Source organism: Cajanus cajan, chromosome 1, assembly GCF_000230855.2.
Source record: "Cajanus cajan strain Asha chromosome 1, NIPB_CcT2T_4, whole genome shotgun sequence".
NCBI classification, from domain to species: Eukaryota; Viridiplantae; Streptophyta; class Magnoliopsida; order Fabales; family Fabaceae; genus Cajanus; species Cajanus cajan.
The window spans coordinates 73,876,277-73,896,036 of NC_138517.1; the positions used below are offsets into that span (position 1 = coordinate 73,876,277).

The window sequence follows — 19,760 nt, forward strand, 5'->3', positions numbered from 1 at the left end:
TTAAAATTAAAATTAAAAAATAACCTATATTTGTAAATTAAATTGTGACATCTTTAATGAATAAAGAAGTAATAAATTTTTAAGTAAAAAATTAAAGTATATTATCATAATAATGATAAATAAATAAAAAGTTAAGACAATTTTGTCATAAAATAAAAAAATTACGCGATAAAATAAAATATAAATGCAATATTAATATATTTTAACATATTAGATATAAAAATAATCATTGCAAAAATTGTTACATATACTCACAAAAAGTATTATTATAGTGTATATTTACTTTTTTAATAATATTTCAACATATATTATATCTTTAGTATATGTAAAAACAATTTTAGTAATAAATATTATATCTCTATAAATGTATGTCATTATTTAACAATTTTTTGTAATAAATTAAAATATAATTTTTATATATATTATAAAAAGTAAATAATATATATAAAAATAAATAAGTGTAAAATTTTAGTAAGGGCATCTGCGCCCACAGTGATATGACTGCATCCGTCCCAGCACGTGACCATGCTAATCACACTCATTATTACGAGGTTTTATCAACCATGTGCTCTACACAAGATTATTAAAATAATATAAATAGTAACATTCAAATTTTAATTTGCTAGATACATTAGAAAAGCAACAAACCACCCAATCAATACAAAATATGAACAAGAACAGCCTTAACGGCTTCTCTCACAACATCAGCAGCAAGTTGGAGAAGATCATCAGCACAAGCACAAATCAATGCCCGTTGAGCAACTTCAAGAGCAGCACTATTAATTACTGTCAAACAAAGGATAATTTATAACTTCCCAGGTTCACTTGTCTAGTATTGACATTCTAAGTATTGACATTCTATAACCATATAGTCACTTCCCAATTTTTTCATCGTCAGCACAAGTATTATCTGATTGCCCCGAGCAAATTGGCACCATCAAGCTTCGCACCTTCCAAGTGCTGAGTAATATAAAATGGAACAAAGAAATTGTGATGGCTTATCAGTTATCACAGTTAGAATAGAAGAAATAAAAACACTTGCCATTATTTTTCCACCACTCTTTCCTTTGGCACCAATTATCTAAATGACACATGAAAACACCAAAAACCAAGAATATGCATTTTTTCTCTAATAAAAAATTCCACATGTTTTAAAACATAAATAAACAAAAGGAGCATTAAAACAAAAGGGATTGAAAACCTCAAATCTGAGCCGACAAGGTATTTATCAACCTTCTCATTTAATTGCCTAACTTTTATGTACTTTTGGCTCCGATTAATAGTTTTATGTAGGAAACAACAAATTATATAGGAGTTCTCCATGCTACGTGATTTACTTTATTCATACTTTGAACAATACAGAACGACCTCCGGTTTTGCAGGGTTACAATCTGGTTCAACCATATGTGAATAGTCTGTGGAACACACTTGAATAACATACTTGAACTGAAATGCATGAGTTCAGTTCACTTCACTTCAGTTCCAACTACATTTTTGAAATTAATTGCTTTAAACTGCAAGGGGATCCACCAATTATTGGCAGCAGTAGCACAAACAAATACACCACAAATATTCCCCATTCCCATCATATAAATGAACATTTGAATTTGAAAATAGCAAGTCAGGACCCATATCTGATGGGGCTCAACACCTCTCCACAATGGAAAATACCCCATACCCAGTAAGTTTGGATACCCTACACGGGGTTGAGATACCATTACATATGAAGGCCGAATGCCTTCCCATGCCGAGATACCACAAAAATAAAATGCTAGAAAATATATTCAATTCAAAAAGTATAAAAGTGAAAAAAGGGGCACCACCAGTCCAAGAATACAAAAGTAATAAAGATCAACATTTTCTTCATTTTCCCTACCAGTTTCAACAGCAGCATTGCCGGAATGGGTTCTCAAAGTTTCCTCATCAACTGTAGGCCAAGAAATTGAATCCACATCCACCAACTTCCCTTGGTAAACATCCTTGTCAATGTCAAAACTTGACATATCACTCAAGTTGCAAAGAAGCATGGCCGGGAAGACAACCTTGTCAAACCTAACCACATGTTCAGTATAAACCAGAACCTTTGCCTCTTCAACCAGGTTCTTAGCACCAAGTCTTCTGGTCCTTCCTTCATCTCATTCTTTGTTAACTTGAGCCAAAGAATCCTTTAGCACAGTCATCTCTCATGAAAGCTTGTGGTTAGCCTCTTCAGCAGCTGGACATTGATCATTAAATTTGGCTTCTTTTTCTTTAAGACATAACTTTGCTTTGAAGGTTAACAATGTCATCGGCAAGCCCTTCATTCACTTGCAAAGCTTCCCGTAGAGATGTCGAAGACAACTCAAGGTCCTTTTAATTCTTGATTTCCTCTCCTCAACTCTCTACCTTAGTCAATTTGAACCCTAAAAACTAGGGAATCACCCAAGCACGAGAATAAAGCTCACAAAAGGAAGCCAAACTAGCTTCAAGAACCCCTTGTATACAAAGATCTTTATTGTAAAATGACAGGACCAAAGGATTAAAACCTTGGCCAAAAAAACCCTCCCCATAAACTATCGGAGTAAGGAGGTTGTTTGGAGTTGGAGGATCAGAAATGTTGGTGAAGGTGTCAGCTTCACCGGGCCTAGTATGTTGGGGGCATGCCTAACGACCTTCTGACCTTTTCTCGATGACTTTTGTGTTGTTTCTTTTGGTGTGGACAAACGAGAGGAACATGTTGTAGTTCTGATTGTATTGCATTCCTCCAACAGGGTTCCCAACGGTGGCAACATCTTCTCAAGCTTTTCTATCCTTCTTTACCATCTCCACATGAAGATTATGAAACTCTTACGGAACCATCAAACTTACAAAAATATGGAAAAGAAATGAGGCTATTAGAATACAAGCAGACAAGTTGAAAAGAAAAAGAAACAAAAACTTGCAATCCACATCAGCCCGAGGAGTAAGGGAAAGTGTTATAGACACAATGTTTTAGTCAATAGTAGACGAGGAGTTGCTTTACAACCAACAAGTGTTTGACCACCTTTCTGATCAACTCTATCGTTCAATCATTGTATTTTTTTGGGGGACCTATATCCAATAGAATGGAAATTTTTATATATAATTACCTCCAGGGTAAGGAAATGTGCTTTCTTGGTTTGGTTGGGTAAGACATTCAAGAAACCCCCTTTGAATCCTTTGAACGAATTAGTGTAGGGTTCAAGGAGTTTAAGGTTAGACTAACTTATAAATAGCAACCATCCAAACCTATCTCCCAAACGGGTGTTATAAAAATGGAGAAAAAGTGTTGGGGCAGGTTCAATGCTAAGAAGCCAACATACAAATCGAAAGCTTGGAGGTAAGCCTAATTGTTGGGATAGAATAATGTCAATACCACATTCAACACCGAAAGGAAACTCATTGTGAATGAGACAAAGGGGTGTAAAACTTGTAGACTTTAGAAGATGCAGTCATAGACATAGAAAAAACACATCTCGTTATGTTCTACTTCTTAGCATACATGCTCCCAATTGGTACATCGTTGCACCTTCATGCAATCACCTTTTGCTAACTCAATTATATCTTGTATCGACAAAGGTTTGCGCCATTGAATTTAAGGTATACTTCAAGAAATACAAAATCACCTCCTCTTCACCTAATCATATTCGGACAAGGAAATTTCGACACTATCTTCAAGATTATCAACTTTCACCACAAGAGCATTTGATTGAGGTTGGATTATTAGCAGGAAAGCCTTGGTCACAAATTGGAGAAGCCAAGCTATAAGAAAAGGAAGTTGATGTTGACAAACCCTTGGAGGAAGGTTTACCTGTTGATCGAACCTCCCAACCTAACATTCCCAGGTTATCGAAACAATTGGACTCCCACAAAGTATGACTAAGTCATAATGAAATAATAGGCATTCATACTTAATAGGTACTCAACTTGCAAAAGGGAAGACTCTTAAAGTGGAAGGTTCTTGGAAATCTTAGTACTTGATATGAGATGATCTTTTAAGGTGAAGTGATTTGGTCAAATCATGGGTCCTCTAGTTACATCAAGGGAAGGGCTTGAAAGCCCAAATGTGAAAACTGATGTAAACCATCAAATCATTATGAATTACATGTAACACATTGTTTCACCTTTTGAGGTAAGGATGTGAAGCAACATCTTCTCCCTTTCTTGACACACGATAACCCTAAAACAATATGCATCTACAAGGGGAAGGAACCTAGATGTGACAATCTATATTCATCAAACATCAAATGATCTTTGACGGCATCCCAACAAGTGTTCGACTAAACCTACCTCATTTGTTAAGCCTTTTCTTCCTTTAGACTAAAGGCTTGGAGGCTTGTGTACCAAATGGCGCTAAACAGCCAATGTTGTCAAAAAATGGTTATAACATCGTTAAAAAGCTATGGTGGGGCGAATTTTGGGTTCATCGCTATTCGCCATCCATTATATGGCAATTTATGGCATCATCTACCATATCTACCATAGCACCCGCCATGGCCATTGCATCGTGAAGTTTTATGGTGGCCATGGTAGTCGTGATGTTTTTTTTTTTTTTGAAAAAACTTGTTCTTAGGCTTCAACCCAGGCCCAAATGGAGTGAGCCCTTAGGCTTTTTACTTGACTCACTTTGATCTCTATCCGTAATCGCCCTCACAAAACACAAACAATACTCATGCAAACCCTAGCTACGTAAACCTCTCCAATCACCTTCATTCAACATCGACCACCACTCCCTATTCACCTTTCCAGCTGGCAACCTGAACCGCAGTGGCCCAACACTCTAACAAACACAATTTTTTTTTCTTCCATTTTTAATCCTACTTCTTCCTTCATTTATTCTTCATCTACTTGTTGATGCTTACTTTTTCATTCTCTCCTTTTTTTTCTTAATTCTTCCTTCATGTTTTCCTACTTCTTCCTTTCAATGCATTTGCATTAACATTTTTTGTGTGTTTAATCTGACTTCTACCAATTGGGTCCAATTTAAGTTCCTATTTTGTTCTAAATTCTAAGATTAACATTGAATTCCTATTTTATTATTGTTCTTATTCTTATTTTTAGGACAATGTCTAGCAATCCAAACCAAAGTCACATTCTCAAACTCTATTTAGAGGATAGACATAGGATAGAAACATTGTCATCCTACCAAAGAGAATGATATCAATGAAATTTTTTGTAATTATTGTCAAAAAATTATGAAAAGGGGAATTACTAGAGGAAAGCAACATCTAATACAAAAGAAGGGAAATGTTGCCCCTTTCCAAAGTTGTTCGAAAGAGGTTATAGATGAGTTGCGGGTAATTGAAAGAAAATAAAAAGATGAAAGAGAGTAAGTCATGCCAAAGTGTTGGATAGAAATCCCAAAATTTATGGGATATTATTATGTTGCAGAATTTCAGGGATTAATTTATGGGATATTATTATGTTACAGAATTTCAGGGATTAGGATCTATGATTTATTATTTATTGTTGTTACTGATTTATAGGGATTCCTATTTAATTATAGGAATTTCCTATTATTTGTTTCCTTTTTTATTTCCCTGTTTTACCCATTTATGTACTAGACCAATCATTTGAATAAAATAAGAAGAATGACTTCTTCCACTTCTGATAATATGGTATCAAGAGCCAATTCTTCTTCATCTTAGATGAAAATTCAATAAAGTTTCATGGCTGATGTGCCACCCACACAACCATTCACACCAGAAAATATTTCGCCTTCCAACAGAAACCTAAACAACCCAGCCCATATGGCTTCATCCTTCCAACCTATTGACCTAAACCCCTCAATTCAAATAACCCAACACAAATTAAATGGGTTAAACTTCCGAGAATGGTACCAGTCGGTCCTTCTTGTCATCAAAGGGAAAGGAAAAATGGGCTATCTTACAGGGACTTCTGCAGCTCCACCAATGACTGATCCTTCCTACAGTAACTGGGATGCAGAGAACTCCATTGTCATGGCTTGGTTGATAAATTCAATGGAACTTAAAATTGGCAGAACTTACCTTTTCTGCAAAACTGCCCATGAAATATGGACCACTGTTCAGGAGATGTACTCAGACCTCCAAAACTCAGCCCAATGCTTTGAAATAAGGTCAACTTTGCGTAATACTCAACAAGGTAACAAATCTGTAACCGAGTATTTTAATATGTTGGTAGAGTTATGGCAAGAAATGGACTTGTTCTATATTGTTTCATGGAAATGTTCTGAGGATAAATTGTTGTATGACCAAATGCTGGAAAAAGAAAGGGTATTTGATTTTCTTCAGGGACTTACAAAAGAATTAGATGAAGTTAGGGGACGGATCCTTGGCCTCAAACCACTACCAACTCTCAAGGAAGCCTTTGCCATGGTTAGAAGAGAAGAAAGTAGGAGGAAAGTGATGTTGCAAAACAATCCTACAATTGAGGATCCTCATCTAAACTCAGCTCTTGTGTCTCGAAAAAATGATCTAAAGACTATCCGTCCTAAAGAGGCCAAGACATGGTGTGATCATTGCCAAAAACCTTACCACACCAAGGAGACATGCTGGCTCATTCATGGAAAACCTGCAGATTGGAAACCTAGAAGTCAACGCAAAACTGCTGCCTCTGTTAATGTTGCTGAATCTTCTGCAGATTTAAAGAAGCAATGTTCTGCTATTTTTTTTGATGAGCAAATGGATATGCTAAAGAACCTACTCTCTCAACTCAAACCTGAAGCTTCTGCACCAGCAAACTCTATAGCAAACATTGCTCACAAAGGTAATGGTCAGTTTTCTTTCTTGTCTAGACAAGAAAATACAGGAGAATGGATCCTAGATTCCGGAGCTACTGACCATATGACAGGGTCATTGGCTGACTTTACATCATACAAGAAAGCTAATAAAGGTGTTACTATTACAGTAGCTGACGGTAATTCATCAATGGTAGCTGGTACTGGTGACTTAAATCTGTCAGGACTAAAACTAAAATCTGTCCTTTATGTTCCTGAATTAAAATACAGTCTCATATCTGCCAGTAAATTGACTAAAGATCTACATTGTGCAATAATTTTTTACCCTTCTCACTGTATTTTTCAGGATTTGTCTTCGGGGATGATGATTGGCAGTGCTAAGGAACATAATGGTCTGTACTTTGTATCTAATTCACCATCAAAGTCGGATTCTCCTCAAACCATCTCCCTATCAACCGTGTCAGATTCAAATGTTTTTCTATGGCACAACCGTCTTGGTCACCCTAATTTCAATTATTTGAAACACTTGTATCCAGATTTATTCATCAATAAAAATATTTCTTCTTTTAGGTGTGAACATTGCATTCTTGCAAAACAATCTCGAACTAATTATCCCTCTCATCCCTATCAACCATCACAACCCTTCCACCTCATTCATAGTGACATATGGGGTCCTTCTCGAATTCCTAACATAAATGGAGCTAGATGGTTTATCACCTTTATAGATGACCATACTCGTGTGTGTTGGGTGTACCTCTTGAAAGAAAAATCTGAAGCTAGCACAACCTTTAAACAGTTTCATAAACTTGTCACCAATATTTTTGGCTCCTCAATTCACATCCTTCGTACTGATAATGGGCGGGAATACTTCTCTAATGATCTTAATGGTTACCTACAGGAACATGGCATATTCCATCAAAGTTCTTGCAATCATACCCCGCAACAAAACGAGGTTGCTGAAAGAAAAAATCGGCACATTTTGGAGGTTGCTCGTTCTCTTATGTTCACCACAAATGTTCCCAACCATTTTTGGGGAGAAGCTGTGTTAACTGCTACCTATCTTATCAATCGTCTTCCCTCCAAACCTCTCCAATTTTTAACCCCTCTTAACTGTCTAAAAAGTTTTTTTCCTTTAGTCAGAATGTTGGAGTCTATTCAACCAAAAATATTCGGGTGTACAGTCTTTGTTCATAACTCAAGTCCTACAAGAGGAAAACTGGATCCAAAAAATCTCATAAATGTATATTCCTTGGCTATTCTCCCACACAAAAAGGGTACAAATGTTACTGCCCAAAATCCAAAAGGTTCTACATATCATGTGATATTACTTTTCTTGAAAATCAACCTTTCTTTCACAATGATTCGTTTCAGGGGGAGAATATGATTGAACCTCATCATTGGGATCCTTCCATCTCTCTTCCAATTTCTCTTCCTTTACCTGAACCTATACAAAAAGAATCTGAAACAGAATCTACACCAATAACCAGTCAAGGGGGAGAATCAGAAAAGAGGACTCAAAATGAGTTCAAATTTTTTCCAAAATTCTACACTAGGAGACATAATGTTCCTTTGCAAGGTCAATCTTCAGACTTGGAGCCAAATCATGTGGAAGCAATAGACTGTAACACTGAAGGTAATTGTGCAGTTGAAAATCTTAATGTTGAAAATGATACTATGGATGAATTTGACTTGCCTATTGCATTACGAAAAGGAGTTAGATCTTGTACAAAGCATTCTATATCAAATTTCCTCGCATATTCTAACCTATCTCCGAGATATAGAGCTTTTGTTACAGAATTGGATAGAGTTCAGATCCCAAACACTGTCTTTGATGCTCTTAAAGACGAAAAATGGAGAGCTGTTGTCCTAGAGGAAATGGCTGCACTAGAAGAAAATAAGACCTGGGATATTGTCAAGCTGCCCAAGGAGAAGAAAGTTGTGGGCTGCAGATGGATATTTACCACAAAAATGGGTGCAGATGGGAAGATAGACAGGTATAAGGCGAGGCTAGTGGCCCAAGGCTATACCCAAACCCATGGTATAGATTATGAAGAAACATTTGCACCAGTTGCAAAACTTAATTCTATTAGAATTCTCATTTCTCTTGCAGCAAATCTGGATTGGAAACTACACCAATTAGATGTGAAGAATGCTTTCTTGAATGGGAAGTTGGAGGAGGAAGTTTATATGAAATTGGCCCCTGGATTTGAAGGAGAAAATAATGATGTTGTGTGCAAGTTAAATAAGTCCCTGTATGGACTGAAACAGTCCCCAAGGGCCTGGTTCACAAGATTCAGCACTACTATGAAACAACTTGGCTATGTTCAAAGCCAAGCAGACCACACCCTTTTTGTAAAAAAATCCAAAGATGAAAGAAGGGCTATTCTTATTGTCTATGTAGATGACATGGTAATCACAGGTGATGACAATCAAGAAATTGACAATCTCAAAAGTTGTTTGCAAGCAGAATTCAAGGTTAAAGATCTTGGGCAGCTTCAATACTTTCTTGGGATGGAAATAGCTAGAAGCAAGAAAGGTATTTTCATCTCACAAAGGAAGTACACTCTTGATTTGCTTCGAGAAACAGGGAAACTGGGGTGTAGACCTGCAACAACTCCCCTAGATCGAAATTGGAAGCACAAGATTATTGAAGATGATCCTCTAGTTGAAAAGGAGAGATATCAACGCCTTGTAGGAAAACTAATCTACCTATCTCTCACTAGACCAGATATTGCCTACAGTGTTAGTGTGGTAAGTCAATTTATGCATTCTCCTAGGAAGAGGCATTTGGATGCTGTAAATCAAATTCTTCGTTATCTCAAAAGTACTCCTGGAAAGGGATTACTGTTAAAAAAAAATGAACATAGAAGTGTAGAGTGTTTTGCAGATGCTGATTGGGCAGGTTCAATTGAAGATTCAAAATCTACCACAGGATACTGTACAAAAGTATGGGGAAACCTAGTGACATGGAGAAGTAAAAAACAATCAGTTGTTGCAAGAAGCAGTGCAGAGGCTGAATATAGAGCAATTGCTCAAGGAGTTTGTGAACTGATTTGGATAAAAAGATTATTACATGATTTATTTATTCCCTTTCAAGAGCCTGTGAAACTGTACAGTGATAGCAAGTCAGCCATAAACATAGTACATAACCCAGTGCAACATGACAGGATGAAACATGTAAGAATTGACAGAAACTTCATCAAGTCAGAAATGGAAAATGGTACATTTTCTCTACATTATGTTCCAACCAAATTACAAGAAGCAGACCTGCTGACAAAGGCTTTGTTGAAGTCAAATTTTGAGTCTAATATTAGCAAGCTAGGAATGACTAGCATCTATTCACCAGCTTGAGGGGGAGTCTTGGATAGAAATCCCAAAATTTATGGGATATTATTATGTTGCAGAATTTCAGGGATTAATTTATGGGATATTATTATGTTACAGAATTTCAGGGATTAGGATCTATGATTTATTATTTATTGTTGTTACTGATTTATAAGGATTCCTATTTAATTATAGGAATTTCCTATTATTTGTTTCCTTTTTTATTTCCCTGTTTTACCTATTTATGTACTAGACCAATCATTTGAATAAAATAAGAAGAATGATTTCTTCCACTTCTGATAATACAAAGAGTAGTGGAAGATGTGACTCTTGTTAGTGAAATTGGGGAATTTTAGATAATTAGAAGCTCAAACACTTGGTTCCCATGAGAGGAAGAGGATCACTATGAAAAAAGGACCTATTAACCTCTTTTGTAAATTTCAGAAAACAACAATTGCAAGAAACAAGGAAAAATTGAAGCAAACAAGTATAAGGGAGACTTGTGACAAGGGAGCTACAGCAAGGATCCACCAATATATAGCCCGATTTTGGTATCAGGTTGTATTATCTTTTAACATGATCAAATTGGAGAGCTTCCATGACATGGTTGCTTACAACTATTGGATGTTTTGGACTACATTTGTGACCTCCATCTTATCATGATATAAGAGTTTCACTTCTCCAAAAGGAGGTAGAGTATACTAATAATTTGATGAAGAGTCAAAGGTAGCAATGGGCTAGCTTTGAGTGTTTCATCATATTAGATGCTTGGACAGATAAGCAAAGATGCATGGCTAATTTTTTGGTTAACTCTTCTGTAGGGACAATGTTCATCAAATCTATTGATGGGTCTAATTTTGTGGAAACTAGAGAGAAGTTATTTGAGTTACTTGATTCTATTGTAGATGAGATTGGAGCAGTGTTGTTAAAATCGCGACCCAACTCGTAAAATCTTGTGAGATTGTACGGTTTGTGGAAAAATTCTGTGCTAAATCGGATGCAAAATCAGGGTGGAATAAGATCGGAGTAAAATCACGATCTTCCGGGTGATTTGTGAGATCTTCGATCTTTCACGATTCGAAAAAATAAAAAAAGAAATATTGGGCAGATCGCACCTGCAGATCTTCAACGGAAAAAACCCTAATTTCTTATTCTTATGTATATTACTGCATCACAACAAAAGAAAAAGAACACTCCGCAACACCAGAAGAAGAAGAACACTTCTCCACAGTAGAAGTAGAAGAAGAACGCAGTACGGCAGAATAAGAACGCAGGACAGCGGCAGAAGAACCGTATGGTAGTGGAAGCGGTGGAAGAAGAAACACGGAAGACGGAACCGCAACAAAAGAAGAAGAAAGCTTTGTGCGCGTTTCTCTGGACCCTTCTTTTCTTTCTTATATTATTTTCTTTTTTCTTTTAAGATTTAATTATATATTTATTATCTTCCTTTGTTTTTTTTACATTTATAGTTCTACACATTACCTGTTGTATTTTTTTTTTAACTTTTAAGTTTTAAATATATTTTAATTTCTTTCTTTTCTTTTAATTTTAAGTTTTAAACATATTTAAAAATATAAATGTTTGCACTCTTACCATTAATAATTTATTTACTTTTTATTTATATAATTTTTTCTTTAACTTTTTGCTTTATAAATATATTAAATCTAAGATTTATAAATTAATAATTTTTATTTTTTAAATATCTATTGTATTACTTTTGAAGTATTGTTATTTTTTATTTATTAATTAAGCATTATATAATTTTTTTTAAGAATTTTAAAAAATAGTGAAATATGTTAATTTTTAAAAAAATTCAATCCTAAATAAATATAGTAATTCAATCATTTTTTATTTTTTGATGTTAAATCCTAAATAAATATAATTTTATTATTAAATTTAATATCGATATAATTGAATAATTCAACCTTTTTTTATATTCATTCAATTAATTCCTTTTTTAAATTCTTTTCTTCCTTCACTAATTTTTTTCTCATTTAATTTATTATTTTTATCAGTTTTTGTTTAAAACTATTGAAGAAAAAATGGCATCAGGAGAAGGAACTCAAGGAAATGAACCACCACGAAAATTGCATAAAAATGCCGCTGGAATGAAAATTGATGTGGCATGGAAATATTGTGTTTCTGTTGATGGGGATGCAAGAAAAGTCAAGTGCAAATTTTGCGAAAAGACATTTACAGGAGGGGTTTATCGTTTGAAACATCATTTAGCAGGAACATCCAAAGATGTTGGAGCATGTAGATCAGTTCTTGAAGATGTTAAAAAAGAAATGTTGGGTATTATTTCATCATTACAACAAAATCTCCAAAAAAAATCCAATGACATTGAAGAATAGGTAGTAGTTTTGTTGTTCAATAGGAAGGTGGTGATATTGGTAGTCAAAATCTTTTCAAGAGAAAACTTAGCTCCCAAATGACAATCAACAAGATCCTTAAGAAGGATTTGAGGGAGGAAGCATGTCAGAACATTGCTCTATTTTTTTATTTGAATGTTACCCCTTTTAATGCAGCCAATAGTGAAGCATATAAGAAAATGCTTGAATCAGTTGCTCGACACGGTCTAGGATTTGACCCACCATCCTACCATGAGATTAGGGTGAAATACTTAAAGTATCATGTCGAAATGAACAATCTTTCTTTAAATGATCATAAAACTTATTGGAAAAAATTTGGATGCACAATAATGACAGATGGATGGACAGATAGGAGGAGGACTATCAAATTTTTTAGTAAATAGTCCACTTGGAACAATTTTTTGAAGTCTATTGATGCATCCAAGATATGCAAGACAGCTGACAAAATTTTCAAGATGTTAGATGATGTAGTTGAAGAGGTTGGGGAAGAAAATGTTGTTCATATTGTAACAGACAATGCAGCAAATTACAAGGCAGTTGGGGAAATGTTGATGAAGAAAAGGACTAAGTTGTATTGGACACCTTGTGCAGCTCATTGCATTGACTTAATGCTTGAAGATTTTGAGAAAAAGATACCACTATGGTAGAAGGATCACATCATACATCTATGGTAGAATAAGTCTTATTGCTTTATTGCATAAATTTACTAAGGGGGGTGACTTGATTAGACCTGGCTTGACTCGTTTTGCTACTTCCTACTTAACCTTGGGATGCTTGAATGAGAATAAGGGTCCATTAACTAGAATGTTTACATCTAAAGAATGGACTTCTAGTCAATTAGCAAAGACCAAGGATGGAAAGTTTATAGAGAATTTGGTTACAAATAAGGAGTTTTGGAAAAATGTTCTGAATTGTATGAGAGGTGCTTTTCCCTTGGTTAAAGTTTTGCGCTTAGTGGATTCAAATGAAAAGCCAGCCATGGGGTTCATTTATGAAGAAATGGATTGAGCTAAAGAAAAGATACAATATGCTTTTAGAGAAGATGAGAGTAGGTAATTATCTTTTATTCTATGTGCTTCATTTTATAAATTATAGACTTAAGACTTTGGTTGAAAACTATTTTTTTTTTTTTCAATTGTAGCTACATTCCCTTATGGGAAATTATTGATCAAAGATGGGACAAACAATTACATAGGCCTTTGCATGCTGCATGTTACTACCTTAATCCTATACTACATTATGCTCCTAATTTTAAGGTTGATTGGGAAGTTAAGAAAGGATTCATTGATTGCATGGAAAAGATTGTTGGAGACTTTGAAATAATAGGAAAAATTGATGACCAACTTGAGGATTTCACGAAAAAAACAAGACCTTTTTGGTCATCCTATAGCTCAACGTGCTCTTAATACCAAAAGTTCAACAGATTGGTGGGAATCTTATGGAGATAAACATCCAGAATTGCAACAATTTGCAACTCGGGTTTTGAGTTTGACATGTAGTTCATCCGGCTGTGAGCGCAACTAGAGTGTCTTTGAAAGGGTAAAAATTCTAATTTAAAATGGTATATCTGTGTATATATAATGTATTTCATTTCCTTCTTCCTATTATATGATAATTGATTTTTCATTTAGGTCCATACCAAGAAAAGGAATTGTTTGTTGCAAAAGACCATGAATGATGTAGTTTATGTCATGGCAAATTCCAAATTGAACAAGCGAGTTAGGAAAGAAAAAAACTATGGTATTGAAGACCTTTCTTCCGATGATGATTGGATTGTGCAGTAAAATGATCGAATTTCAAATTTGAATTCCTTGAATTAATTGGAAGACCTTTCAAATACTTGAAGTTGGACAAGATATTGGAACTAGTGGTGGTAGTGATGCACTTGTGGACGATTTGGATGTTCCTCCTATTGAAGAGGATGAATTAACTGGAGTTGGAATGGTGGGAGATGCTAATGCCATTAATGAGAATGAAGATAACATGGATGATGGTTGTCAAGAAGAAATTTATGCTGTCCTAGAATGCAAGATTTATATGAATTTATAATTGTTATGTTTTTAGTTATTAAGTCTTGTGACTTATGAACTTTCTAATTCTATTAGGAGTTGTCAAATATATATATATTTCTATTTCAAATTTGGGTATTATATTTTAATAACTTGAGTAGGAATGTAAGATCTTACAATCCAAGTTACAATTCTCGAGTTACGGTGTTTCACTCTCTTTCCGATCCTAAGTAAAATCTCGATTTTAACAACATTGGATTGGAGGGGAAAAAGTTGTCCAAGTAATCACGGACAATGGGAGTAACTAAGTTCTTACTGGCAAGATGTTGTATGAAAAAAGACCCAGAATTTATTGGACTCTATGTGCAACACATTGCATAGATTTAATGTTGGATGACATTGGGAAGCTTCCCAATATTAAGAAGACAATTCAATGGGCAATCCCTCTTGTTGGCTTTATTTAGTCATTCAAGCACTTTAAGTTTGTTAAGATTTTATACAAACATAAGGAAGCTAGTGAGACATGTAGTGACTTGATTTGCAACCTCTCTTCTTTCCTTGGAGAGGGTCCACCAAGAAAAATCAAATTTAAGAAAGATGTTTGTTTCAAATGAGTGAAATTCAGACAACTTGTCAAAGGAAGAGAAACAAGTAAAATTGTATTAATGCCTTCTTTTTGGAGGAATCTATATATACCTGAAGTCATGACTTCTCTGGTGAAAGTACTTAAGCTTGTTGATGGTGAGAAAAAGCCAGCTATGGGCTATACATATGAAGCTATGGACAAGGCAAAGGAAGATATTATGAAGTCTTATAATAAAATGAGACCAAATATAAAGCAGTGTTTGAAATTGTTGATAAAAGATGGAATGTTCAGCTTCATCGCCCATTACATGCAACTGGTCATTTTTTGAATTCAGAGTTGTTTTATGACAACTCTCAGATGGAATTTGATAGTGAGATTATAAAGAGCTTATATGCATGCATCAATAAGTTGGTGGGAGATCTACGAGTGGAGCAAAAAACCATGTTGGAGCTGCACACTTCTAAAGTTGCAATAGAAATTTTAGGAGTGAAGTTGTCATATTAATGAGGAAAACGGTTTCACCAGGTAAGAAACAAAGGAAGCAACCTCCAAAAGGGGAAGGAGCATCATCTCAAAAGGCTTCTAAAAGAGACAATGGAGGGCCTTCAACTAGGAAAGGAAAAATGGTTCAAGTTGTTGAAGAAGATTCAGAAGACTTTGGTGAGGAGTTAGAGGAAGAATTGCCAAATATTAATTTTGACAATTCAGAAAGAGAAATTGAAGGCTATGCCACTTTGACTTTCAATGAGGAAAATGATTACATTGAGAAAAAGGAGGAGTATTATGAGGATGAGAAGGATGATGAAAAGATCAGCAAAATGTGTCTTACACTCTTGTTGTCTTTCTACTCTTTTTGTTGTGTTTTAATCTATTATGTTTGAGACTTAATGAATTATGGCAATGTTGTTATGATATTTAACTATTTAAGTTGATATTCTGTTGTTTTTAATTTATCTTTGATGCTTGTTATGTAATTTTTTACTTATATGTATATATATATATATACACACCCACCCACACGCACATACATATTTTTTTTTGTATACATTTTTTTTTGTCTGCCACATGTTTAAAAAGGATTTTCAACGCATCGTCATAGACCGTTAACCATTATCGATAACCTTGTAAACAATTCTTTGCAAGATAGGTTTACATATCCACGTTCTCTTATTTTGTATTCATCAAAGCAATTATAACATTGTAGAGACAATGGACATCATTGGAATAGATTTGCTCAGCCTTCACCCAAACCTCATAATAGGTGAAATAAGCCTAGTATTGTGGATAAAGGTTATGGAGAACCACAGGACGCTGCATAAGGAGACATCAATTTGCTGCCAACGAGCTTGATTTGTGGTATGAATATCCTTGGCTTGGGTTGTCAAGTGATCAATGCAACCTTCACCTGGGAACCACAACTAGGCAGTGGTGGCCATAAATCTTAAACCCTAAACCTCGGTACCAATTAAGTTTTCACATGAGATCAACTGTACATTGTTAAAGGTCATGACAGATCTGGAATCAGAAGAGGAATCATGAAAAGCCATGAAAAGGGGAGTTAAAGAAGATTGGGCAAGGTCATTGAAAGTAGAGAAGCGTAGCAAAGGGGTCGTCAATCAATGGAAGTGGCTAGAAAAGGCATGATGTGCTAATCTGTGGCAGGCACATGAGTTTTACACGCCAAAGAGTGGGACGCATGAGGCAGCAAACAAAGGAGATACAGATTGCACAGTAGACACCAAAGGGTGGCAACTCCGGTGGTATGGTAGTGTCAGAGAAGGACAACTCAACAATGGCTAAAGGAGGCCAGAAGTGACTGTTGTAATTAGAGGAAAAATCTTCCTAATTAGAGAAAATATCTATAGAATCTTCTAAGATATTTTTCAGAATATTTTTCCTTATTTCCTTATTTTAGGGGATTAGATTGTTACAAATAGGTATAAGGAAAATGTAATACGTATGAATAATAATAATAAAATTATTCTTCTTTTTCAAGTTGGTATCAGAGCTCCCGATCTTGGGAGCTTCGTTTCCGCTGAAAACAGTAGCCACCGCCGCCGCTGTTCGGCCACTGCGGCTGCCACCGAAGCCGTTGGGGTCGTTGATAGGGCAGAAAGGTGCGCCCAACTCCGGCGAATACAACGGCGGAATTCGTTTCGGAAAAAACGCCGCCACGCTCCGTGACCGTCGCCGGTGCGTGTAGCCCACGCGCCTAGCTCCGGCGAGACCCACTCGCCGCCGCCGCCACAGAAATTGTCGCCGGAGCCTTCTGAATCCATTCCACGGGTCAGTGACGTCCCATTTGGCGCAAATTTGATAGATCTGAGTTGAGTTTTGTTCCTTTTTCTGGTGACGTCCCACGCTCCTAGCTCCGACGAGGCCCACTCGCCGCTACTGTCACAGAACTGGTTGCAAGAGCCTCCTAAGTCCGTTCCACGGCTCACTCATTGTTGTAGCCACATACAGAGTCGCAGAATCAATCCATTAAGTTACTACCATCAAATTTTTTGAGATGAAAGCTTTTAAAGAGGAACTAGATCGTTTGAAAGGAATGATTGAATCAATAAGTAAGCCCTCTGGACCATGTACTCTGTCCATGAAAGGTAAGAGTTCTCTCCATATTGTGGGTCCTGTGTCTCAAGGTATTTGGATTCTTGATTCAGGAGCAACTGATCATATGACACCTTTTCGTATGATCTTCAAATCATATATTCAAAGGAATAGAGAACAACTTATTACAGTTGCAAATGGTCAAGGTGTACCCATATGCAGCTCTGGGAATATAAGTTTGGAATCATCTATTGTATTAAAGGATGTTTTACATGTTCCACAATTAGCCAATAATCTTATTTCTATGCAAAAGCTCACAAAAGATTTAAATTGTTCAGTAACTTTTTTCTCGACTTATTGTGTTTTTCAGGACCTTGCTACGGGGAAGACAATTTTAACTGCTAAAGAGCAGAGTGGGTTGTATCTGTTGGAATCCGATGACCAAAACAAAATAAAAATCATGAGTCAACAAGCTACATCTGAGACGTGGGCAAATTCCCAAATATGGCTACATCATAAAAGGCTTGGGCATCCTTCATTCAACCTTATCAAGTCCTTATTTCCTCATTTGTTTATCGAGGAGTCAGTTGAGTCTTTTAATTGTGATATTTGTCAATTATCAAAACACCATCGTGCATCCTATCCTATTAGTAATAAAAAGAGTACTTCTCCATTTGATTTAATTCATTCTGATGTTTGGGGACCTGTCGTAGAATCTATTTCTGGAGCCAAATGGTTTGTTACCTTTATTGACGATTGTACTCGTGTCACATGGACATACCTTATGAAAAATAAATCAGAAGTTTTTCAAATCTTTGTTAATTTTTTTCGTCTAATCCAAAATCAATTTGGAAAAAATATCAAAAGAATCAGGTCTGATAATGGTACTGAATATGTGAATCATGAATTTATCAATTTTTTGTCTCATAATGGTATTGTTCATGAACTAACATGTGTAAACACCCCTCAACAAAACGGGGTTGCAGAAAGAAAGAATCGTCATCTTCTAGAAGTAACTAGAGCTCTTCTTTTTCAAATGTCTGTTCCAAAAAATTACTGGGGAGAAGCTGTGTTAACTGCCACATATCTCATCAACAGGTTACCCACCCGTATCTTAAATGGCATTAGTCCTATAGAGTCTCTATTGTCTTTTGTTCCCTCTTGCCCTCTAATATCGAGTCTACCTAGTCGAGTCTTTGGATGTACTGTTTTTGTTCACTCTCATCATCCTAATCGTAGTAAATTAGATCCCAAAGCTCTTAAATGTGTCTTTATTGGGTATCCTTATAATAAAAAAGGGTACAAATGTTATCATCCTTAGAGTCGTCGCGTCTTTATCACCATGGATGTAACCTTTCAGGAAACACAATCCTTTTATGCCAGTCCACCACTTCAGGGGGAGAAAGCACTTGAAGTGGAGGAGCTCTCCTTCTTGTCATTACCATATTTGTCTTTGCAAGATGCCCAAGATCTAAGCAATGAAGCTACCATGGTCCACAATGAGGAAGAAGCAGAAGAAGAGGAAGACAATTTTTTCGGCAAAAAATATGAAAGAAGAAAACAACCCACTTCAACTCTCGAGCAAGAAAAATTGTCTAATCCGGAGATGAGGATCCCTGAAGATAACAGTGAGGAGGTAAGTATTACTGAAGACTTACCCATTGCATTGAGAAAGGAAAGAAGATCATGTGCTAAATATCCTATTTCTCAGTATGTTTGCACTAACAATCTCTCTGATAAGCACAGAAGCTTTATTGCTGCCATTGATGCCACAAAAATTCCTACCTCAGTCCAAGAGGCCATGAAACTTGAACATTGGACTCAAGCCATGAAAGAAGAGATGAATGCATTAGAAAGAAATTCAACTTGGAAGATTGTTGATAAGCCAAGAGACAAGAAGGCAGTAGGGTGTAGATGGATATTCACAGTGAAACATAAGGCAGATGGGACAATAGAAAGATATAAAGCTAGATTGGTGGCAAAAGGCTATACCCAAACTTATGGGATTGACTATGAGGAGACGTTTGCCCCAGTGGCAAAGATGAATACAGTTCGAGTTGTTCTCGCTTTGGCTGCTCATTTTGGTTGGGACTTACACCAGTTGGATGTGAAAAATGTCTTTCTTCATGGAAATCTAGAAGAGGAAGTGTACATGGAGATTCCCCCAGGTTTTGAAGTGAAAAATGAAAAAAACAAGGTATGCC

General features: G+C 35.8%; 1 protein-coding gene across 4 annotated transcripts in view; it reads right to left on the reverse strand.

The window, feature by feature from the left end:
* Window positions 1-520: 520 nt before the first annotated feature.
* The window catches only part of LOC109793144 (FH protein interacting protein FIP2), a 43,591-nt gene continuing 24,351 nt past the window's right edge, over window positions 521-19,760 (reverse strand). For 3 of the 4 annotated variants that reach the window (XM_083062497.1, XM_083062500.1, XM_083062493.1), the window contains one exon: window positions 521-960. In XM_083062497.1, the coding sequence (XP_082918623.1) occupies window positions 907-960 (54 nt within the window). In that variant the 3' untranslated portion in view covers window positions 521-906. Of the gene's footprint in view, window positions 961-1,876; window positions 2,843-19,760 lie in introns of all 4 variants that reach the window. The other variant, XR_014428625.1, reaches the window with a different exon arrangement.